Below are 25,807 nucleotides of genomic sequence, written 5' to 3'. Positions count from 1 at the left end.
GTGCATTAAAAACGTGGTTGTTCAGGCAGGCATTTGGGGTGGGTTAGGGTATTTAAAAAAAAAAAAATTATGGTAAAATTTTATTGTTTTAAATTGTTTTATGGTGGGTTGTACATCGCCCAGAGTGGCTGGGTGACCAGTCAGATGGGCGATTAATAAATTTAATAAATAAATAAATAAATAAATAAATAAATTGACAAGAAATTATTAGGGCTCCTCACTTACACAGTTTAAAAGAAACCTTAAACACATGTCAAGTGTGCTGCAGCTTTGTGGAATCTACAATGATTACTGCCAGGATACATGGATTACCCTACTGACTCCCTTAGAAGCACTGGATTCCATCCACATCTGTATACCTGGAGAAAAAAAAGTTTTCCTCTGCAAGATGTCACATAAGCGGTAATTTGCAGCAGCCAACTAGTGGCGTGTGTCACTCTGTCCTGATGTGTAATGTTAAACTACTATTTGCTCACCAGCTCAGCTCAAGACAGAAGACTGCTTGTCTTACCATACCTACGTACATGCTCTCTGTGCCCTGGAGTAACTAAGGAGCTACAACTGGAATCCACAGTTAGCAAATACTGGTTTCATGTGTACTGTCTCTCTGTCCAGATGTAAGATGTGTGTCATAGCTGGCTGCTACAAATCACAACTTTGGTGACATCTTGTGGGAAAACACTATTTTAGGTACAGAAATAAGGAATGAACCAGTGTTTCTAGGGAAGTCAGCAGAGCAATCTATGTATCCTGATAGTAAGCATTCCAGATTCCACAAAGCATTACCACATTAATTTACACTAGGCATTTGTTTTTAAGGTTTCTTTTAAACTGCATAGGTGATAAATTTTAATTATTAATTTGTTTAATCACTGATTTGCTGTAAATGTTATTATGAAGTGTGACGCACAGTTCTTTGGGGAAGGGCCAAACTACTTCTACAGATTATACTTCTGCAGAATCTTAACATGAACAGAGGTGGCTACTACATGTCTGGATGGCTTGGAGACCCCTGTGGAAAAGCAGTGGAAAGGATGCCATTTTAAGGAGCTGGAATTTAGCTACAGGTGAATTATGAATTTGAAGGGCATCAAGGACCACAATGCTGAAAATTATATACCCCCCCCAAACCAACCTTTACAAACATGTCAATTAAAAAACAGAGGCATCACCTACAACAGGGATGGGCTACTTTTGCTGGCCCTGAAACCCCTGACACCCAGTGGGGGCTGCATTCTCCCAAGAATTGCTGCTGTCACTGTGCAGCTAAAATTGCCACCGAAATTCAGTGGCGCAGCAGCAAGAAATAGCCTGATTATCCTTTAAAACAAGAAATGTGCTGATCTATGATAGATAAATTTGTTACAATCTTTGAACAAGGGGCACAGGGAGCATGCACCATGTTTTAAAGCAAAACCATGCTCACTGGACACTTATGGGAGCATGGTTTTGCTTTTTAACAAGGCATGCTCCCACACACACGTTTTAAAGTAAATTCAGTGTTTTTTCTAGCCACCACGCTGCTGACTTTTGGTGGCAAATTCAGCAGCAGTGGGGGTCATAAATCGCCCAGGGAAGCTGTATCTGACCCACGGACCACATGTTGCCCACCCCTGATGGTGTATGTGTGTGAAAGAGAGAGCTGGGTGTATGTGTGAGAGGGGGGGTGAATGAGTGACAGTGTTGTGTGAGTGAGCGAGCAGGATGCAATTTGTGTATGAATGTGCGTGCATATGTACATGTTCATCTGTGGACCCGCCACCCCAGCAGACATCCAATGCAGCCGGAAAGGTTGTGCACCTCTGACCTACACATTCTATGTCAGTTCAAAACATCAGAGCCAATCCTGCAGGATGCTTTTGTTATTGGACGTACACCTACACAGCCACTATTTCCAACCCTTTCCTTTGTCTCAGGTAAATGTTAAAAATTCTCTGCAAGCATTCCTGATCCTGATCACTTACTACAATAGCAACAAGAATGGGCAGCCTGATGATCAGCCAGTAGTTCATGTTAAGGTTCCTGTTCCAGCAGCTGGAAAAGTAAAACACAGGGGGGAGGGAAGCTTTAGTGCATGCATACAGTCATTTTCTCCTGGTCACACATCTCAGCTGCATAGATGGAAAAGAATAGCAAGTATTAGCTAACAAGCAAGGTTCGTTGCAGAGATGGATGCAACTGTTTGGATGTTAGAAACACAGAAAGCTTTAGGCTAGTCTGCAATATCACTGCTAAAATGGGTGCTCTCAAGCCTCTCCGTTCTGCTTTATTGTGGCCAATTTCCCCATCACATTTTGTTAATAATTAACAGCAAATAATTATGGAGAATCACTTCATTAGAAGTCATAAGACAAGTTATACAACAGAGTGGGAATTTGTTAGCCAAATCTCCTTCCATATAATGGAAGCTTTGAGCTTGATGCCAGCAAGCTATCAAATCCCTGCACCAACTAACTCTTCTTCCTTCTCTTTAAGCCTCTGATTAATAAATGGAAATAAGTGTGTTGTTTCAAGTCAGACTTCCAGGTTTGCAACAATTTTCCTACTCTAATAGTCAGATCAAGCGCTAGTTTGTTTGGACTTTCAGTGAACACCTCCTCAGTCCAATCTGGATTATTTTATAGAGAGAACAAAAAAGGAAAGAAAGCTATAACATCCACAGCTGCTTCTTTGTGCTGAGTTCCTCCTCAGAAAATTCTTTGCAGTTTATCTTTTAGCTTGTTTGCCTAGTAGCATGCAGGCCTCCTTATGTTTTGAGAACAGCATTTGATAAATTGATCACTTGTCACAGAGGCACTCAACATTATTCAAAGACTAGCAACATATCCATCAGCATGATTGGTGGTGGTGGTGGTGGGGTGTGTGTATATGTGTGTGTGTGTGTGTGTGTGTGTATATATATATATATATATATATAGAGAGAGAGAGAGAGAGAGCGCCTGTACATTACAAATACCAAATACCCAGGACATGGTACAGTCCACATGCCTCTCTCCCCACACCCCGTGCAATCCCTGGCAGTGAGGATATCTAGTGGAATGGTGGGGTGACATGTTTTGCCCTTACTGCAACTGTATCTCCAAAGGCAACATTTTTCTTGTCCCCATAAAGATGAATGCTTGCCATTGACCTTATATGTAAATGAGTAAAGGACATCAATGGGCTGGGTTCTAGGCTTGCTCCCTGCCTTTGGGGACCTCCTCCAACAATAGAGCCTGCATAGCTCCATTCTGAGTTCTGGTCCCACTAAAGCAAGGGTAGGCAACCTTTTGGGCCCACTGGTACATTTGGCAATTTGAGAAACTGTCCTGGGCATCACAAAATGGGCACGCAGCAGATGAAAGCATCAGCCTGCAGCCACCTGCCATCTTTATTTCTGAAGAATGTCTCTGAGCCCCACGTGCAGCCCAGAGGCACTCATGAGAAAAGATGGGAGCAGCTGGAGGCATTCACTTTGCTTTGAAGTGATCCCAGCTATCAGTAAGAAATTCTGTTACAGAAAGAAAGAAAGAAAGAAAGAAAGAAAGAAAGAAAGAAAGAAAGAAAGAGGTAGGGCACCCCAGTGGGTGCCAAGAAAGGTGTCAAGGGTCTACTGGTGCCTACAGATGCCACAGTCATTCAGTGCATGACCTAACCCTGTTCTAAAGTGCAGGAGAATGTTGGATGGACAGAGAGATATCAGGCCTCATAAAACTGCTAAATAAAAGGGTAGGTCCTTTTTGAATGGTATGGACTGCATTATCCTCACCAAGTAACTATGAATGAGTGCATATGAATCATTTACACATTATAGCAAAAGTGCAGAGAAGTGGTGGGAATGGTATACTGCTGTCCCATTGTGCATAATTCATGTTACTCACTGTGCTGCATGTGTCCAATGAGAAGCGTTTGAAGGCACAAGCTACAAAGTAAGCACCCTGAAGATACGATGGAGAAAGATGAAGTGGTATTTTTAGTTCCAGAATGTTGGCTTTCTAATGAACCTCTCCATTTCAGCTGCTTTTGTTGCTTTTCAGTGTACTGCACATTGCAAATTTATTTTAAACAGATAATTTTAAATGATATTTCAGCCACTGAAGCATTGAAAGAGTGTTTTTATAATATAATTGCCAATCTTTCTTTGAGCTGGGACCTTGTAACAAGAAAGTCACTTTAGGGATACTTTTGAGTAAGAAACAACTTTTCATGTCATATCATTTGGTGAAACCCACAAATGCTTGCTGGATATATAAGTATGCCAGGGGAAAGGTTTATTTTCTCTGAACAGAGACTTTGCCTGTACCACAGTGCTAGAACAGTTTTAAGCAGTTTTTGGTATAATGATAGAAGTTGAGTAATAGCACTTTACATTAAATTCTGCTACAGTTCTTAGTGCATTAATTGGCTTCTTACAGCACACTGAAGCTTTAACTGCTTTTAAATGTATACAAATGTGCAATCAAAACAACATTATGGTAAAATTAAAATGCCAGAAAAACAAAAGAAGTGTTAGAAAAACAGAAGTAACTGATCTGTACACAATGCCCTGGTTCCATTTTCAGACTATATATTATTAAATCCCCAAGCTTAATGCAGCCATCAGCATCAAATTATAGATGCTTCAATAAGATCCAAATCTATGTTTAGGAGTCAGAGACAGGTGAACATAACTACCGCTTCTCAGAGAACTCTTTAGCATCTCACCAGCTCAGATTCAACTGGGAAAGAGTCAGAAAACTGTTCAAGGATGCCAACTGTTAATTCTTCCATTTGTCACAGAGGCCAGGTTTTCACTAAAGTGGTAAGGCCTTGTCTGGGCTGTACCACAAGTGCATGTGGCGGAGTGGGTGGGTTATACTACTGAATGCTCTTCCATTAAAAAACTCACACACCTCCACATGGAAAATACCAGCCTTCTCCCTGGTATCTAGTTCTCTATTTTCTATACAGAGAAGCATTCAGTTATATAGAACAACCACTTACAGTTTGAAGTGGTACAGCCCAGACACAGGTATACCATTTTAGTGAAAACTAAGACCAAACAACTTGAATCAAAGTTTCAAGCACATTTCTGTGCCTGTCTAGGGGCACATCGTAAGATCAGAGAGTGAATAGGGAAATATTTTGAAATCAAATGCACATCTAATCCTCATGACTAATTCAGCATAACTAAGAGCAAAACTACATATTATGCTAATCATGTATCATGTAGCTGAGGCTTGTCTTTTAAAAATTTATCCAGTCTAAGTACATGTGGCTCCAATTCAGATAGGACCACCACATTCCAGGAGGGGAGGATTAAACCTTGTAACCAAAATACCCCTCCCCTGTGGGGGATGGGCATGAAAAGAAAAAAGAAGCCTCCACTTCTTTTATGAAGGGGAGGCTAACCCACCCCTCCTTGAACACTGCTTTCAATCCAAATCAGGGTCATGGATCCTTACGCTACAGTAGAAAACCAATTAGCGCAATATGTAGATTGGCTCTAATCCTCACATGCCACTAGGCCTCAACAGATTAGAATGAAAATCAGGCTGAACATGAGCAGTCTCTATGTGGATCGTATCATTATATGGTTCAATCGCTAGATGACACTACAGTTAGTTGTACCTGGATGGAGTCAGGAGTTTCCTGGTGCTGTTTTGTTCTTGTTAGATAGACAAAATCGAGTTTTTGTCTATCTGAGACAAATTCTGCAAAACATGGCCCCTCCATGAAATTCCTGACTTGTGTGGCAGATAACTTCCTCCTACAGAAAGTAGAGGAAGGAACCAGAGGATTGGCTATCCCTGACTTGACCCTAACCAACAGAGATGACTTCGTGGATAAAGTAGCAGTTACAGGAACTCTGGGGGAAAGTGACCATGTTGTACTTCAGTTCTTGATTCTAAGGGAAGCAAAAGCTGACTGTAGCCACACCCGTACCTGAATTTTAGGAAAGCTGATTTTAATAAACTCAGAACAGTGATCAGTAAGGTCCCATGGCAAGCAACTCTAATAAGAAAAGGAGTCCAAGATGGGTGGGAGCTCTTAAAAAAAGGAAATTCTCAAGGCACAATGACAAACAATTCCAACAAGAAGAAAAGGTGGAAAACAACAGAAGAAGCCAATGTGGCTTCACAAAAAGCTTAGAGATGGCCTGAAAACAAAAAAGGACACATATAGGAAGTGGAAAGAAGGCCAAGCAACAAAGGAAGAGTACAGGCAGATAGCACAGAATTGCAGGGATGGTGTCAGGAAGGCTAAAGTTGAGAACGAGCTGAGGTTAGCGAGGAATGCTAAAAGCAACAAAAAGTCTTTCTTCACCTATGTGCATAGTAAAAGACAGATGAAAGAAATGGTGGTTCAGCTGTTAAATAACAATGGCAAAATGATAACAGATGACAAAGAAAAGGCAGAGGTGCTCATTTCCTACTTCGCCTCAGTCTTCTCCCAAAAGAGGGTCTATGACCCCCCTGGCAAAGGCAAAGTACAGGCTGAAGGGGCAGGATTGCAGCTTGAGATCGATAGGCATATGGTCAAGGAACACCTAATGACTTTGAATGAGTTCAAATATCCAGGGCCAGATGAACTGCATCCTAGAGTCATAAAGGAACTGGCAGAAGAGCTCTCAGAACCACTGTCTATTCTCTTTGAGAAATCATGGAGGACGGGGGAAGTGCCAGATGACTGAAGGAGGGATAATGTTGTCCCTATCCTCAAAAAGGGCAAAAAGGAGGAACCTGGGAACTACAGACCAGTCAGTCTGACATCAATCCCAGGGAAAATTCTGGAGCAGACGATAAAGCAATCCATTTGTAAGCACCTTGAAAACAATGCAGTGATTACTCGAGGCCAACATGGATTTTTCAAGAACAAATCCTGCCAGACGACTCTGATCTCATTTTTTGATCAAGTAACCTCCCTTGTGGACTGTGGGAATGCTGTGGACATCATATACCTCAACTTCAGCAAAGCTTTCAACAAAGTGCCCCATGATCTCCTGATGAGCAAACTAGCTCAAAGTGGGCTAGATGAAACAACTATCAGGTGGATCCACAGTTGGCTACAGAATCGGACTCAAAGAGTGCTTATCAATGGGACCTTCTCAAACTGGGGAGAGGTAATGAGCGGGGTACCACAGGGCTCAGTCCTGGGCCCAGTGCTCTTCAACATTTTTATTAATGACTTGGAGGAAGAGGTGCAGGGAATGCTGATCAGATTTGCAGATGACACAAAATTGGGCGGGATAGCTAATACTGTCGAGGACAGAAACAAAATTCAAAGTGATCTTGATAGGCTGGGGCACTGGGCAGAAAACATTTAATGAAATCGAATAGGGATAAATGCCAAGTTCTGCACCTAAGAAAAAGAAACCAAATGCACAGTTACAAGATGGGCAATGTGTGGCTCAACAACACTACAAGCGACAAGGATCTTGGAATTGTTGTCGATCGCAAGCTGAATATGAGCCAACAATGAGATGTGGCCGCAAAAAAGGCAAATGCTATTTGGGGCTGCATTAATAGAAGCATCGCTTCCAAATCCTGGGAAGTACTAGTTCCCCTCTACTCAGCACTGGTTAGGCCTCATCTGGAGTACTGTGTCCAGTTCTGGGCGCCACATTTTAAGAAGGATGCAGACAAACTGGATAGGGTTCAGAGGAGGGTAACAAAGATGATCAGGGGACTGGAAACAAAGCCCTATGAAGAGAGACTGAAAGAACTGGGCATGTTTAGCCTTGAGAAGAGAAGACTGAGGGGAGATATGATAGCACTCTTCAAGTACTTGAAAGGTTGTCACAGAGAGGAAGGCCAGGATCTCTTCTCGATCATGCCAGAGTGCAGGACATGGAATAATGGGCTCAAGTTAGGGGAAGCCAGATTCCGGCTGAACATCAGGAAAAACCTCTTGACTGTTAGAACAATACGACAATGGAACCAATTACCTAGGGAGGTGGTGGGCTCTCCCACACTGGAGGCATTCAAGACGAGGCTGGACAACCATCTGTCTGGGATGCTCTGACTTGGATTCCTGCAGTGAGCAGGGGGTTGGCCTTGTGGGCCCCTTCCAGCCCTACTATTCTATGATTCTATGATTCTAAGTTCTTATCTAGCTTCCTAACTTGTGTGTCCTCTCAGCCAACTCCATAACAGTCTTTTGTTTTTTTTTAAATCAAGGATATTCCATCTTGTCTTAGAACACCCTATCCCAATTCAACCAACCACTTTTGAATGCTCTCCAGATTTTTTGGACTCCACCTCCTAGCATTCCTGACCACTAGCCATGCTATCTGGAGCAGATGGGAGTTAAAAGTCCAAAACATCTGGAGGGCACCAAGTTGGAGAGCTGTCTTAGAGCATCTGAATGGTTACATGTGATCCGACTCTTAACATAGTATTGTATGATCCAAACAGCAGCAAAGTGCACCATGCTAAGCATGCCTATAGGACAGCAATGTGTTTTGTAAAATTGAACAATGACTAAAGCAAGTGAGCATCCAACACATTACAAGAGAAGGCCAAAAGTCTTGCATTCACCTGCCAAAATAATCAGCCACCAGAACTGGAGAGGGAAAGAATTCCTTCTCAATTTTTAATTACATTTAGCTATTAATTAGACCTTGCATGAGTAAGCAAGATCTGCCCACTGAACCTTAACTAAAACAAAAAGTCCACACTGCTTGTCCAATAACCTGTTTTTATTAAAAGATAACTTGTACTATTTAGGAAGAAGAGGAGCCCATTTATGATGAGGTTCTCTGTTTTTGCAGTTTAAAATTATTGATTTTCAGTTTCATATACACTCCGAATTGTCAGCTGCTTTGAACCACTGTAGCCTGGACATTATTTATTTCTCAATATCCCTCGCAAGCAAGGAGTCATTCAAGGCAGAAATGCAATTTACAGCCTGCTGCACATCTACTGTAGTATCACGGAGACAAAGGATATGAAAATTGTTAAGGAATGAGTAACTATTACCACAATTGAGTCTAAGGCACTGAAATATTAGCCTTTATGGAGAAGAAAAGACATAACATTTATTGAATCGTTTTACAAATATTTATACAAGGTTTGGGTAACCTAACTTGCCTGTTAGGACCTCCTGAACGCACAGACAGTGAGATTTCTCTAATAGAAATCATAATTCAGCTTTTGAGTAATACAAAATGCAAGTAATGGCATAAACATTCCAAACACATCTTTATACTGGAAAAAACATGTTGTACCTGTCCGTAGCATATGGCTGCTTAGAAGCAGACAAATCTGTGATTTTTTGAAGCTGTACTAATAACCAGAAAAAATACTTCATAGCCAATGTCTTATTTACTATGATCTGGTTTTAGACAAAGGATTCAGAAAAGGCTCGGAATATTTTTAAAGAGGAGTAGTAATATGACACACACAAAAAATATTATACCATCTAGATAACCTATTCAAAGCAATTGCAAGAGCTGGATCTAACAAGGAATCTAAGACCGAGCTTATAGGATCATCCCTCACACATTTAATAGAACCAAAAAATGGGATAAGACATTTTACACCTATAAGAACTCACTACAGATTACTTACACACACACACACACACACACACACACACACCAAGTCTATTTATAAACCTCTTTTCTGCAATTGCTGCACTCAAAAGTGGGTTCACAACAGGTACAACATAACATATTGATTACCAAAATGAAAAAGTCATTAATACCATTTTATTAATAAACACTATATTCAATCCTTAACTGTTCATTACACTAGAATACTATAATGACAACATTCATTAAAAAAAAAAAATCAGTTCAACACTGGAGATGATCGTCAAGGTAAATTCACACTTTTTGCATACATTGAAGCTAGCTCAGCTGCAGTAAACACTGTGAAATGGAGCCACGTAAGTATAGTATGCAAAGACTTGGGGACAAGTGCTGGGCTATAAAGATTGGTCTTTGGCACAAGCATATCCAGTGTGTTTAGATGCTTGTGCCACTCCTTCACAGTGTAATGTGTTTAGGTCTGCAAACACCACAGCACACGTTGCAAAGCTCTTTAGGTTGCAATCCTATACACACTTACATGCGAGGAAGTCTCACTGAACTTAATGGGAGTAAACATGCACAGGATTGCATTGTTCATCTATCAGTGAATCTTAGATTTTATCATGCTTTTGGAAACCGCCCTGGAAGCTCTACTAAAGGGCAGTATAGAAATATTTTAATTAAATAAATACACAAATAGTGGTCCCGTGTCAGGTCTGAAGTCACCACTAGTGCAGATCTTTTTGTTTGGATTCTAAAGCATCTCTCTTAGAAAGATACTCACTAGGTTTGAAAACATGGCAGAACTTTGCACTGAATCCAGTGAGTGTTATGTCCATATGCCCAAAATGTTCCATGCTGCCAGAAGTTGTTTTTTGAGCTAAGGCAGCACAAATCCCCAACCAGCCTCAAAAAGTCACCCTGACTCAGTACTCTTTCCCCCTTTTGCAAAATTAACTACCTCACAAACAATACAACCATGGAAGGAATGACAGGAGAGAGTAGCCTTGTCAGTGTCCTACCCAATGTTGGGGCCACTCCTTGTGTCAGCACAACACTTTGAACACAAGACATAAGGAAGATGTAACAATATACAGCTATACCTAACAAACCTACCCATAGAACAACATCCCTGCTTTGTGACTAGGCAGATTGGAGGAGGAGACTGTGATTACTCAGCAGCCAGTCAAACCAGGTATATATAAGTGGCACTAGGGGAACACAGCTCACACATCAAGATGCATGGCTAAAGGACACGTAACTTTGCTCCCACACCTATGGATCCATGAATACATGAAGGGAAGAAAGGGAACTGGTGATGGGGGAGAGAACTACGACTAAAAGACAGATAGCATCAAGTATAAAGGGAGAGCACTCAATAATCAATTGCCACACACCCTGAATAATTTTTCCAAAAATACATCTAAGCATCTGAGACACTGGAGCACCAATATCATTGACCAACATCAATATTATAGTGGGACAGGTGTTATAAAGAAATGCTCTTATCATGCATTCAGGCCACTTCTCTGCCTTTCATATGAGGGGTGGGATAGAATCATGGTGGTAGAGGCTCTACTACCTGCAAAGTCATGTGCAGGTAGGCATGGTGCAGATGTACAATTGACTACATGTATGATGGTGGGCACAGCCTGCTGCCCTTTGCATTCTTTGAACATGGCCAAAACATCTGAAAAAGGCTTGTCGTTGTTGTTCAGTCGTTAAGTCGTGTCCGACTCTTCGTGACCCCATGGACCATAGCACGCCAGGCATTCCTGTCCTGCGCTCTCTCCCGGAGTGTGCTCAAGTTCATATTCATTGCATCGGTGATGCTATCTAGCCATCTCATCCTCTGCCGTCCCCTTCTCCTTTTGCCTTCAATCTTTCCCAGCATCAGGGTCTTTTCCAGAGAGTTTTCTCTTCACATTAGGTGGCCAAAATATTTGAGCTTCAGCTTCAGTATCTGTCCTTCCAATGAGCACTCAGGGTTGATTTTCTTTAGGATGGACTGATTTGACCTCCTTGCAGTCCAGGGGACTCGTAAGAATCTTCTGCACCACCACAGTTCAAAAGCATCAGTTCTTTGGTGCTTAGCCTTCCTTATAGTCCAGCTCTCACAGCCATATGTTACTACTGGGAAAACCATAGCTTTGATTATATGAACCTTTGTCGGCAAGGTGATGTCTCTGCTTCTTACTACGCTGTCTAGGTTTGCCATAGCTTTCCTCCCAAGGAGCAAGCGTCTTTTAATTTCATGGCTACGGTCACCGTCTGCGGTGACTGTAGCCATGAATCTGTCACTGTTTCTATTTCTTCCCCTTCTATATGCCAGGAAGTGATGGGGCCAGATGTCATGATCTTAGTTTTTTTAATGTTGAGTTTCAAACCAGCTTCTGCTCTCTCCACTTTCACCCTCAACAAGAGGCTCTTTAGATCCTCTTGGCTTTCTGCCATTAGGATGGTATCGTCTGCATATCTGAGGTTGTTGATAATTCTCCCGGCAATCTTAATTCCGACCTGTGATTCAGCCAACCCAGCGTTTCTCATAATGTACTCTGCATATAAGTTAAATAAGCAGGGCGACAATATACAGCCTTGTCATACTCCTTTCCCAATTTTGAACCAATGGGTTGTTCCATGTCCGGTTCTTACTGTTGCTTCTTGACCCTCGTACAGCTCTCTCAGGAGACAGGTAAGGTGGTCTGGTACTCCCATCTCTTTCAGAATTTGCCACAGTTTGTTGTGATTCACACAATCAAAGGCTTTAGTGTAGTCAATGAAGCAGAAATAGACGTTTTTCTGGAATTCTCTTGCTTTCTCCATGATCCAGCAAATGTCGGCGATTTGATCTCTAGTTCCTCTGCCTCTTCGAAACCCAGCTAGTACTTCCCGTAGTTCTCGGTGCACATACTGCTGAAGCCTAGCTTGTAGGATTTTGAGCATAACCTTGCTGGCATGTGAAATGAGTGCAATTGTACGGTAGTTTGAACACTCTTTGGCATTGCCCTTCTTTGGAATTGGAATGTAAACAGACCTTTTCCAGTCTTGTGGCCACTGTTGAGTGTTCCACATTTGTTGGCATATTGAGTGCAGCACTTTCACAGCATCATCTTTTAGGATTTTAAATAGCTCAGCTGGAATACTGTCATCTCCACTAACTTTGTTGTTAGTAATGCTTCCTAAGGCCCACTTGACTTCACTCTCAAGGATGTCTGGCTCAAGTTCTGTGACCGCACTATCATGGCTATCAGGGACATTAAGAACTTTCCTGTATAGTTCTTCTGTGTATTCTTGCCACCTCTTCTTAATCTCATCTGCTTCTGTTAGGTCCCTGCCTTCTTTGTCCTTTATCATGCCCGTCTTTGCACGGGCATGATGTTCCCTTGACATCTCCGATTTTCTTGAAAAGATCTCTAGTCTTTCCCATTCTATTGTTTTCCTCGATTGCTTTGCATTGTTCATTTAAGGCCTTCTTGTCTCTCCTTGCTATTCTCTAGAAATCTGCATTCATTTGGATATATCTTCCCCTTTCCCTCTTGCTTTTCACTTCCCTTCTTTCCTCAGCTACTTGTAAAGCCTCATCAGAGAGCCACTTTGCTTTCTTGCATTTCTTTTTCTTTGGGATGGATTTCGTTGCTGCCTCCTGAACAATGTTACGGACCTCCGTCCATAGTTCCTCAGGCACTCTGTCTATCAGGTCTAATCCCTTAAATCTATGAAAAAGACTTACAAAGGCTTACTGGAATAGTAATTTCTCCAGCATTTATTGTTCTAGAATTGCTAGTGAGTTGGTGATGCTGAGTGAGAATAGGATAGTGATACTGTCTAGCTGGTGCAAATAGTGCAGCAGTCATCATGGTAGGATGGTAAGGTCAATCTGTCCCTGTTGCAATCCTGTACCCTGTTCAATCTGTTTAATTAATAGGTGATTAAAGCATACATAACTGGGCGGAAGACTGAATATGCGAAATACAACTCTTTGTTCAAAAATGTCCATTCTGACATTTCTCTCAAATTCATTTAAATAGTAAAAGATAAAGGACAACGTGCAGGGTAGTGCAATTCATTTCCTTTGAGTAGTGTAGTTCGCTGTAGCAAGTGGCCACCCAAACAGAAAATAGGGCTGTGTATTTTATAAACAAGTCTAATAACTCAAGTAAAATCAAATAGGTATTCATGCCCCTATTGAGAATAGCATCTTTTTTGCAAGAGAATACTGTACTGATACAAAAGTTGTTGGAAGCTTTTGCCATCCTCTAGAATATCACATATTACTGCCAGAATGAGGGAACATAAGAACCTTGCTGGATCAGACCAAAGACCTAGTCTAAGTATCCCACAGTGGCAAACCACTGGTCTGGGTGCAGTGATGTAGACCAACAAGCTGAGGCTTAATCTAGAAAAGGCAGAGGTACTGGTGTTCAGTGCACAAACTGATCTGGGAGTAAAAATACAACCACTTCTGAGTGATCAGGCACAGAGTTTAGGGATGCTCCAAGATTCTGCATTGATCCTGGATATTCAGGTGGCTGCTATGGCTAGGAATGGATTTTCCCAGGTTTGAATGGTGCGCTCACTGCATGCCTTCCTGAAGGAGGTGGATCTCGCCACAGTTATACATGCCTTAGGTTACCTCTAGATTAAATTACTGCAATGCCTTTAACTGCAATACTTTAAAAAAAACATGTTGGGAAAGTGCAGCTGGTGCAAAATACAATAGTCAGAATGCTACTGGGTGTCCACATTTTGGATCATATTGCACCAATTCTCTTTCATCTGCACTGGCTTCCTGTCGATTTCTGGGCCAAATTCAAGGTGCTGATGATTACTTATAAAGCCCTAAATGGTTTGGGACCAGGATATCTGAAGGACCACCTCCTAATGCATGAACTTGCCTGTTAATTACTGTCATCTTTGGAAGCCCTGTTCCATTGCTAAGGGAGATGTGGTTGAATGAGAGATGACGCATTCTTGGTGGCAGCACCCCAGTTGGGGAACTTTCCTCTCAGCTTGTGAGCAGTCGTTATGCTTTATTTCACCAGGCTTTTAATGAGTTTTAACTGAGCTAACTTTGCTGGCAGCTGCTTTTATTTTGTTTGTTTTTACTGTATCAGGATTCTGTTTTACGGTTGTCAACTGCTCTGGGGACCAACTGAGGGCTGAGAAGTGGTATATCAATATTTAAATAAATAAATACATAAAAACCAGATGTCCCTGGGAACCCACAAACAGGATAGGAGGGCAATAGTCCTCTCTTGCAGTTGCTATTCAGAGGCATCAGAACTAGTAGTCACTGATAACCTTTTATGCCTGAATTTGTCTAATTCCCTTTTAGGGAATTCCCTTTTAAAGCCAGGGGATTGTATTGGTGACTGCCGCCACATCTTGTATTTCCCTTTCTTTGGGCAGTTAACTAATGCTGCTGCTGCGCTGGTAGGAATGACCGCAACAGGAAGCTAGCGCTGCCTAGCACAACCAGAAATTAGCCGAAACTTTCACTCCAGAATGGGACAAGTCAGAGGAGCTCACAGAAGGGAGTTCCACTGATTTGTCCAGTTCCAGAAGCTGTAGTTTCAGCTAGTTTCCTGGGTTGTGCTAGCAAGCACTAGTTTCCCACTGCGCGAATGGTTACCCCACTAGGGCAATGTGTTTAGCACTGTCAGATTGCCACTATTGAATACTGCATTTTACCTAAGAAATCAACCATTGAAAACTGGTGCAAGTATCAGATCCCCAGCTCATGTTAACTTGAGGAAAAACACAAACTTTGCCCCTCAACATCCACGGTATTATAGGATACACACACAGGAAATTTAGGGCTCAATCCAATGCATGTTTAGACAGAGAAAAGGCCTACAACTCCCAGCATGCCCCAGCCAGTATGGCTGGCTGGGGCATGCTGGGAGTTGTAGGCCTTTTCTCTGTCTAAACATGCATAGGATTGCGTCCTTCATGGGTTAAGCTGCCCGTAAAGGCTGCCACTAGAAACAGAGGTTTAGAGATAGCCTGGCCAGGTGTGATGAGTCACAGGTGGGGGATATCAAACAGTATACCTTTCCAAAGAGACACATATTTAAGCATGCAGAAAACAGCTGACCAGCAAAAGCTTGTGCTTATTTAACGAAATGTAATGAAAGGCTTTTCTAATACAAAACATGATCTACTCTAACCAGGCTACAACATGAGCAAATGCATAAGATGCCAATGCAACAGCCACTGCCAAAGCAATCAAGCCAAATTAAAATGGGCACCTTCCCCCTCCCTGCAGACACAACCCTCACAAAAGATCAGCTAAGAATTAGAACTGAACCAACCCCTCATCTTCATAATGGTACTTGACAATTCCCCAGAGGATAACAAACAGCATTGGCACACCTGGAAAAAGAGGAAACAAGATATGCACAGAGAATGAGACACAAGGAAAAGGAAACAGGAAGGTGGTTCAAGCTTTTATACAACATAGAATTTCTTTTAGTCAAAGTGAGATTGCAGATAGTATGCAGAGCCCATTATGCTTAGAACACCCCAGAATTATTTGATGGCTTTTAAAAATGGATGGCTTTTAAAAAACCATCTCCCTCCCCATGAACAAATTTTCATGTTACAAAATCATAAACTGGAAGCACCGAGTTTAATCCTACAACCTAGTTTCATTAGATTGGTTGAATAAACCACAAGGACTACTAGATGCTTGCACCTGTGCCACTCACAGTGTATGAAATACACACACACAGGAAAAAAGTTCAAAGAAATTAACTGCCACATTCCCACAATTTCTTAAATAACTGCTGGTACAAAACACAAAAATAGTCAGTTGACATTAGCAGAAAGGTGGCCACACAATTCTGGTACACAAGAAAAATTCAGTTATACTTTTTTGATCATAGGCTTCAGAAAATATAGTCAACATTCTACAGCCCCCCTCCACCTGCATGGGGTTCATTAATGCTATTGTTTATGTGGCTGAAATGCTGTTACCGCTGACAGAAGGATCTGAAGTAGCCTCATATATGAATAGGTTCAAAACTGCCCAGAGTCCTAGGCAGTAAATGTCATGTATGGAATGATTTGCATAACAGATATTCTATAGTTACTGAAACGGGGCAGTCAAAGAGCCACTCAATCTCTGATGGAAAGATGATGTCCTTACTTATGAGCACTATTCCAACCCGCCCAACCTGCTAAAACTGGGAGATGGTAGTATTTTAGATGAAAGGTGCTCCCATACAACCAGTGCACTGAGTGGCTTAGTACAGTTTACCGAACCATGCAAACACAGTGGGTGCACATGAAGAGAGAGAACCATCTCATTAACTATGTTTTGCTACAGGGAGTCACTACAGAAGAAGAGACTATAAAGACAGGCAGAGAAACCTTTTTGCATTAAACCTCTTATTCATATTTATTCCCAATTATATAAATCTGAAATGACCTAGGTATCATCTTGGGACAAGGGACTGTTTAAACAACATGCTGGTCTACACAAGAGTTTGTGAATCGGCTACTGTGTGCACAGAAGCCCCTAGCTAGCTGCAGTAGCTATTGAATCGGAAAATTGCTACATACAGCCCTCTGAGTATCACACCACTACTGCTACCACTTATCTACTCAGCCTCCTCAGCAGCACCCAGACACAGAAAAAACAAGGACAATACTCCCTCTCTTTTTGTGACTTCCTTTTCTCATCTCTCTGCTGCATGAAGCAAAGCACTGCAAAGAAGGATAAGCAGGCAAGTAGCAACGTGACGGCAGAAATAGCATAGCAACTGCTGAGGGGTGGAGCAGGGCTCTCTTGCTAGCTATAATTTGGTTCAGACATCATGCCAAATCATGATTTGGCACTACATAATGAGCCTGGAATAAACTTTGAGCTTGTATACTTTCTTCTCTTCCCTCTCTGAAATTCCCTCCCTTCCTAGTTGGTAGCAAACCTCAATTTTCTGTTGCAAACTATGTTTTATGCTTGCCCTGCAAACCAGAATCAAATCCTGGTTTACAGTCCTGCTTTTCAGGAAAAGTGTCACAGCTTGCCACACATCAGAAGGAGAGAAGAGGGGAAGAGTGTGTACCTGAGACCCATTCGAACCTTGTTCACAGAAAAAAGAAGAAAAAAGGTGTTGGCATAACATCTGTATTGATCCTATATAGCAGTTGTTTTAGACCCAATAGTTGCAATAACTAGTCAAAGGCTTTCTTCACACAGAGCTTTTATCTTGCTATTGAGATTGCTCCTTCATGGAAGTTTGCAGGCTCTTTACATGACACTGTGACCTGCTGTGACCCTCCTGTACTAAATGCCCTTTGTTCCATTTTTAAATAGATTGCAGATAATGAGCTATCCGCTACCCGTTGTGTTCCACTTGAGTTTCCTCGTGAAAAGAGGAAAAGCGGCAAGAAGAGGAGAGAGATCAATGAAAGATAATGGAAGATTCAGATACGGGGAGGGGGAGGGGGAGGAGGGAGGGGGAGCATGTGAAAATGGAGTCGTTGCGATCCTGCATTTGAAACGGAAGCAGAAAGCCCCGTTTTAAATGCAGGATTTTAGGCTGGTGTACAGATGCCCAAAGGCTTCCTTACATCCAGATGCTTTACAGGCTTTTGTGCAAATTAGCCCAATGTCCAGGCACAATGGAGTTTTAAATTGAATAATACGATTTTTGTCCAAGTTGGGAGGAGTAATCAGTGTTGCTAGACCAACAGTGGGTGAAAATTTCGGGAAACAGTTTAAACACACATGATACCATTTTAACATTCTGTTAAGGTACATTATTCCCTAGATAGCCAGTAGAGAAGTTAACTGCTATAAAAACAACAAAGCAAGGTAAAACACCTATTGGATTGGGGAGAAAAGAAAAGTAATAGGTTTTCACTGTGCTGGAGCCCATTTTAGAAAAGTTTTAAAATTAGAGTAGTAGTAGTTTAGACAATGAGAAGAAGTCCTGTGAGACTAGAGAATTACCATCACTGGAGTTGTTCAACAAAGCTATCTGCCAAGACAAATGAGCAAGAACTTACTCAGTCCAGCTGTGATGTTGGAGAAATGCATTAGATGTCCCACCATAGATCATTTCCAAACCCAGGTGTGCCTTTAATCCAAGGAAACTTTTTTTAATTACTATGAATGTTACCTTTTTGACTTTGCAAGGAATTAAAGTTGTATTAATAAAAGGATCCAACCATAAAATTTCTAAAATGAGTCATGAACACTCAAAAAAGAACAGGCTATATTTCTGTAGAGCAAACAGATATGCAAAGCAAAGCAATAACTGCTATGATTTGTAGAGATTTCAATAGCCTAGATACATCAGAAGGATCTCCATATTCTATAGTGTTATCTGATATTTGAATTAAGTGGCATCCAATTATTAGTAATATATTTTAAACAAGGACAGACCAGATGAAGCCAGCTGTTACTGAACAAACTGCAGTGTTCTGACTAGGGCAAGATCTACACTACTGCTTTTTATCAGTATTAAAGTGCACTGATAACTGTTGGGACAAATTAGGCATTCTGTATACCACTTTTCTAGCATTATTTCCCACTTTTTATTCCGTATTATCCAAAATACCACAACAGATGTTATTGTGTGTGCTATGAGAGATAAATGCTCAAGACGGACATAGCATCACCATGATGGGATCGTATCGATATGATACAAGGTGCAGTTCTGGCCTAGAGGTGAATTCAGATAAGGCTGCTGCTGCTAACCTCTATGATTCTGTTCTTGTCAGGACCAACAACCCTGAGGGTTTGGAATGCTTTGCATACCTGTGACCTAAGAGTCTGTTCTTTGCACTGATATACTGCATCCACAGTTACCACTGTGCAATTATAAAATATCTATCAGGTCAGGCGTGCGTATGAATACATTACTACCAGTACTGAACAGTGAATCCCTTGGGTGTACAAACTGTTTAGGTGGGATGGGACAAGGTGCACAAGGTGCTCACTTGTGGTCTGCAAAGTCAGCAGATACAGTGGCGATTTGCTTCCAGTATGTTGTCTGTAATATCATTCCTTCTAACAGAAAACTCAGGTGGTTGAGTGCTTATAGCTTGGAAGCAAAACACTCAAAAATAAGACAGTGATTTCTATTTGCTCAAGGGATTCCCTGGGTACACAGAAATATATGTTTATAAATTAAAAGAAAAATGGTTTTTTTAAACTTCCAAACAGCTGACAATGACAAAGAGCTTCCAGAAATATGGAATGTTGAGGTGTAATTGAAAGGGGTGGGGGCGGGGGGGGGAGAAGACTGCAGACTGGGCTGGTGGGGAGAAGAGGGAATTGCCTGCTCACACCCCTAACAGCTTACAGTAGAATCTTATGGATGCCTACTCAGAACTAAGTCCCATGTTGTCCAAAGAAGCTTATTCCCTAGTAAGCATGTTTAGGGTTGCAGCCTTAAGTATTCTGGACGAGGATGCGCCATGATGTTAAAAACATCCCTCCCTGCACTACACAGGGATGCTTCAGGAGGGAGAAAGATAAAAAGGAACCATTTCCCATTCCCACCCTCTACATCACATCACCCCATACATAGCTATAAAACATTCAGGTTCAAGGATAGCAGCTCCAAACCTGAGCCCTCTAGCACCAGAGGAAGCTGCCTCCAACCAGGAAAGCCTATTTCTCCATCTTGATCAATATTATCTGCTCTGACCCGCAGTGGGTCTCCAGGGTATTATTCACATCACCTATCTTTTAGCACAGTGGGGGAAGCCCGTGGGGGGGGGGAGAAAAAAGTGTCCTTTTTCTCTCTCCACAGAAGGTACACGCAGGAGTATAAAAAATATAGAAAATATTAATAAAAAATATAAAAAATAGGAGTATAAAGCAGGAGTATAATGCTCCCTTTCCATGTTAGCTAGAGCCCTGAACAAGGGGCACTTCTCACAGGGGTGTGCTTGTTTTACTTTGTTGTTGTTCAGTCGTTCAGTCGTGTCCGACTCTTCGTGACCCCATGGACCACAGCACGCCAGGCCTTCCTGTCCTGCGCTCTCTCCCGGAGCGTGCTCAAGTTCATATTCATTGCATCCGTGATGCTATCTAGCCATCTCATCCTCTGCCGTCCCCTTCTCCTTTTGCCTTACAAATTTGTAAAGATGTTTCTACTGCTCTTTTATCAAAAGGAAACCAAAGTATAACACTACCTGAAACTTCTTACAGCTTGAAAGTGGGGTACCTTTAAAACTATCTCCTATCTCAAAAAGAGATGGCAGACTTTTATTCCAAATGCAGCTAGCATCTTCTTCCAGAATAAGCTTGTTATAGTATTAAAATGTGGCACAGTCTCTCAACAGGGGACCAGGTATATTTTATTGTCCCAAACCCTTAATCTAAAGGTGACAACCTCAGGCTATTTAATCCTTCTAAACCTAATTATTTACAATACGTTCTCAGTGCAATTTGTATTGGCACTTGTGATTTATAGCAAAGTCAAAAAAGTTGTTATCTCCCATGTAATTTGATTTCAAAAACCCCTAAGGGTTTCCTGGAAATAGATTTTGCAGTCATGTTGTCTTGTCTTAGTCTTCAGTTATTGCCTGGTTCGGCCTGGATCAAGCCCTTTGACTGACCTTTGGAAGTTAATTCATGTTGAGAATAGCATTATAGCCTTAAGCTGGTTCCTGCATCTTTTGCTATTGCCACCCAGATGCAAGAAGAAGAGTTACAAGGTAGTTTTTGCCTCTTCAATTGGCAAGAGGTAAAAACCAGAGGTGTGTCATGAGTCAGCCCAACAGGTTCCCTGGATCTGTTTAGATTTAGATTAGCCATTTCAACAGCTATTATGCCACCAAGCAATACAGAGCCTCAAAATGGCAGTTGTCAAAGCAATAAATTCCACTATTAAAGCAACTCATGATTTGAACAGATGCAGATATAGCTTTAAACTAGCTGTCTGAACTAGTAATTATTTAATGAGCTATTATTTGGCTGATGGCCATGAATCAGAGTAAAAAAAGAGCTGAAAGACTCCACTGCTTTCTGTATCAAATTACTAACAGAAATCCTTTTGGAAGCTATTTTCAGAAGGATGTCAATGGTAGGATGATTGTTTAGGTCAGGAATAGGGAAACTGTGGCCCTCCAGATGTTGTTTGTTTGTTTGTTTATTTCATAACCCATCTTTCTTCCATCATGGAACTCAAAGTGGCTACATGTGGTTCCTAGGTAGCCTCCCCTCCAAGCACTGACCAGACCCAGACCTGCTTAACATCAGCAAGGTGGCTGCCTCATGTACCTTCAAATCACATCCTGGGACATAAATTCCCATCAGCCCTAGCTAGCATGCCCAATGGCCAAGAAACATGGGAGTTGTAGTCCAACAACATCTGGAAGGCCACAGGTTCCCCACCCCTGGTTTTGGTATTGGACATTTGGCGTTTGTGAGTGGGAGCACTGATTTTAATTTTTCTGTTTTAATCTGTTAAACTTTGACTGAACTCTGACAAGGCATTATAGTTTGAAGATGAAGAATTCCTTGTGAATACATCAGTAAGACAAGACTCCACAAACTTTTTTGATGTTGCAAGCAATTGACTTTCCAAAGGACTAACTACTGGGATCTTAATGTCAAACTCTTTCTGCCTTCAGTATTTCCTTTAAGTCTCACTTCTAGACTCACTTTCTGAAGTAAGCTACAAAGGGTTGTCCAGGCCAGAACAATTCACTGTGTTTCTATAATCTGAGCTGGAGAAGACAAAAGGTTAACAATACGGTGTGTAAACAGGTTGTTTACACCTTGTTTATCTTGTTATCACAAGATATTGCTTGTGAGCTGATCAACTAACTGAATACGACATTTCTGGAATGGAGCTCTGTCAAATGTCTTAGGAAATAAGCAGAACTTGAAGGATATACAGCAGCCTTCCCCAACCTGGTGCCCTCCTGCATGTTGGGAGTTGTAGTCCAACACATTTGGAGGGCACCAAGTTGGGGAAGGTTGATATGCTTCAAAACGACAGTACTTCCGATTAGTATACTACAAAAGATAGAGGCTGAGAGAGAAGTCAAATAAGATGACAAGCATCATATTAAGTCAAGTACAGGTCTATGTTTTCCAGTTCTTCTCCAGCTTGCTTTGACAGTGGTTTAATCAACCTGTAGAAGAAATATTGTTAACACCTGTCCCCATCATTTATATCCAGGAGAAAGGCGAAGGCAGTGAAAACTGGACCAACAATCAAAGAAGAATGATTGTTTGGTAGGATACCTGCAGCAGACTTGAGTCCTTTCCAAATGTTTGCTTGCTAACATCTTACTGTCTAGCCTCAGTTAGAAAAACAACAGATGAGGTACCTTGGCTATTCTCTGATCCTCTTGGAAAAAAGAAATGATTCAAAAAGCAGCAACACACAAAAAGCTGGGTTCTCTACTAAAGAGCTGATAGTGAACAGTGTAGTATATATCCTAATAAAGATTTCAATACGCTTCTCTTTGACAAGTCTCTTACAAGAAGAGTAGAGCGATAATTGGGTAATGGAAAGAGTCCTTCTCTAAATCATTCCTCTTCTATTATACAAGACCTAAGAGTCCCTCCTGGATTTTTTCTAGTCAGATTTTCCTTACAATTCTATTGCATTTGCCAATGTTGTATACTAGCTCCTTGTCACCAGCAAGGCAACAGAGGGAATGAAATTACCTCTGACAGGGAAGAGAATGTTAATTTCTTCACTCTTTCTGAATGGCAGATTATTTGTTGCCAGCACAGCTGTTTGTATAAATGCTGCAGCAGCAGAAGTTAGGATCTTTATTTACTTATTCTCTATGTGCCTTTAAGGGCAGGGGTGCTTCATTTGTGGGGGGGGCAGGTGCCCCAATTCTCTGCTGTTCGTGATCACTCTTCCCTTGCTTGTAGCAGCAGTGAGGAAAGACCAATCTATATCAGGATTGCTTGTGTGCGCAAATGCGCACAATGCATATATATGGTGCCTGAATCCCAAGCCAGTATCACTGTGGCCTTTGGGGCTGGAAAGGTTGTGTACCCCTGCTGTAATGTCTCAAATTGCCTCATCACAAGGTTCTGACTTTTGGATATTTTCACCAAAGAATGATGCCGGTGGCTTTGTCATTCCTTCATCACCACTTCCATATCACAGTGGAAGTAAGTAAACATCACATCAGCTGCCCCCACCCCTAAGCCTCTGTTGCTTTTGGAGCCTTTAAGAATTGTGTCAGAGTGAGAAAGAACGGGGCCATGTGAGAGGTCATCAGCTGCAGGTCACAGAGTAGTTCCCAGCAGCCAGGAGAGCAGAGAAACCCAGTTAGGGATGGACGAAAGTCCCTTACGTGATCCCGACGCTTGCTTCGCGGTGGGGGGGAGGCACTCCGTCCCTCCCCCTGAAATTCTGGACGGGGGGGAGGCGCCCCGCCCCTCCCCGCCGAAATTCTGGCCAGGGGGGAGGCGCCCCGCCCCTCCCCGCCGAAATTCTGGCTGGGGGGGAGGCGCCCCGTCTCTCCAGCCGTGAAACCTCGACTGCCGGGATGCAAATGGCAGCGGCCGTAGCCGCCGACGTTTGCATCCCTGCAGTCAGCCATGATAGGCTACGTAAATGTTTACGTAGCCTATCACGGCTGACTTTGGAAGAAAAAAAAAAGCACGTACGCAAATGGCAGCGCCCATGGGCGCCGCCATTTGTGTTCCTTATTTTGGCACGTGTAGTCTATGTAAACATTTACGTAGACTACGGCGAAAATAAGGGCAACGCTATTTGCTATTTACGTTGCCCTTATTTTCGCCGTAGTCTACGTAAATGTTTACATAGACTACACGTGCCAAAATAAGGAATGCAAATGGCGGCGCCCATGGGTGCCGCCATTTGCGTACGAGCTTTTTTTTTTTTCCCCCAAAGTCAGCCGTGATAGGCTACGTAAACATTTACGTAGCCTATCACGTTTGTTTTTGTTTTTGTTTTACTTGGAAATGGCGGCGGCAGCAGCCGGTCAGAAGACCGGCCGCCGCCAGGGACATTCAAGCAAGGTAAGTCCCGTCCCGGGGGGGGCGGGGGGGCAGACCGTTTCTCCACCAATTTCAGGGGGCCGAATGTGCTGGCATTCGGCCTCCCCGAGATTCATGGAGAAATTCTCTGACATCCCTAAACCCAGTACCATCCACCACCTAGATTCAAGCCCCTGCTCATCTACTGCTGCCATCATGTGGACAGAAGGTGAGCTGTTTTCATTTGAAGGGAGGGGAGATGGAAAATCTACTAGCGACTCTCCTAGTGAGAGGGAATTGGTTTGTTTCACTGGAGGCCTGGTATGATCCCAAAGGGCATGAAAACTGGTTCTTTATAAGGCCCTACCCAAGTGTATTTTAGTTTTGGATATTCACAAATTAGGTACACTGCTAATGTGTGCTGCTATACTTATATAAGCTATACTTATATAAGTATAGCTTATATATTTATATATCCCACTGCTATACTTATATAAGCTTGTTTGATACTGCTACATCAAAGTGACAGCTGTAAGAAATCTGGCCACTGTTTTCTGCACTGGGCACTTTTGAGGAACTTCCCATTAATTGTATTATTTATTAGAATAACAGAGTTGGACTAGATGACCTTTGAGGTCCCCTCCAACCCCTTCTGATGCAGGAAATCTGATTGCATTAAAAAGCTTTATTATATCTGACTCTGGCGTATGTATCTTAACAAATGATAAATAATATCACTTGATATTGTGTTTTAACGATTGATACTATCTATTTTGTAATGAACTGAAATGTTACGTTAGTAGAATTGAAATGCATTTTTTACACTGCTGTATTATGTTTTGAAATGAACTGGTACCAGACCATTTATTAGAATAATGTTTTGATATATTGCTGTTCTTGTGTTTCTATTCTTGTGTTGTAAGGCACTTTGGATGCATTTATGTGGAAAAGCAGTATACTCCTCATTATCACCATGATTTTCCTTAGGTAAGCAATTGTCTGTGGGAAAGTGAATGCACTCAGCTACAATCTGCCATTTTCAGAGAATTTTAGACAGCATTGCCACCACTGGGATTAATTAAGGGTAGATACATTCCGTTACAGGATGGATATATGTATCTACCCAGAACTCTATATTACTTTACATAAAATATACATTCAGGTATGCATGCACTCATCCATAAACAAGGGATTGTCAATTTGTGGCCCTCCAGATGTTTTGGGCTACAACTCTGATCAGCCCTAGGCAGCATTGCCAATAGTGAGGGAAAATGGGAGTTGTGGCCCTCTACATGTTTTGGCTACAAGTTGCCCACCACTGCCATAAACAACAGTACTTTGTAAATTACCTTGCTCTGTTTCCCCAACATAAT

The 25,807-nt window shown here is 42.0% G+C and overlaps 1 protein-coding gene across 1 annotated transcript in view; it reads right to left on the bottom strand.

The window, feature by feature from the left end:
• Positions 1–25,807, bottom strand: part of GLP1R (glucagon like peptide 1 receptor) — a 110,160-nt gene that overhangs the window by 29,614 nt on the left and 54,739 nt on the right. Inside the window, exons 8-9 of the mRNA XM_084820456.1 lie at positions 15,808–15,868; positions 1,965–2,034 (exon numbers count right to left, since the gene is read on the bottom strand). Coding sequence (XP_084676582.1) covers positions 1,965–2,034; positions 15,808–15,868 — 131 coding nt within the window. The remainder of the gene's footprint in view (positions 1–1,964; positions 2,035–15,807; positions 15,869–25,807) is intronic.

The sequence above is a fragment of the Heloderma suspectum genome, chromosome 1, assembly GCF_057233095.1.
Source record: "Heloderma suspectum isolate Gila_16-S chromosome 1, 16-S_ref, whole genome shotgun sequence".
NCBI lineage: Eukaryota > Metazoa > Chordata > Lepidosauria > Squamata > Helodermatidae > Heloderma > Heloderma suspectum.
Note: the sequence above shows the minus strand (reverse complement) of the source record. Positions and strands in the feature narration are given on the sequence as shown.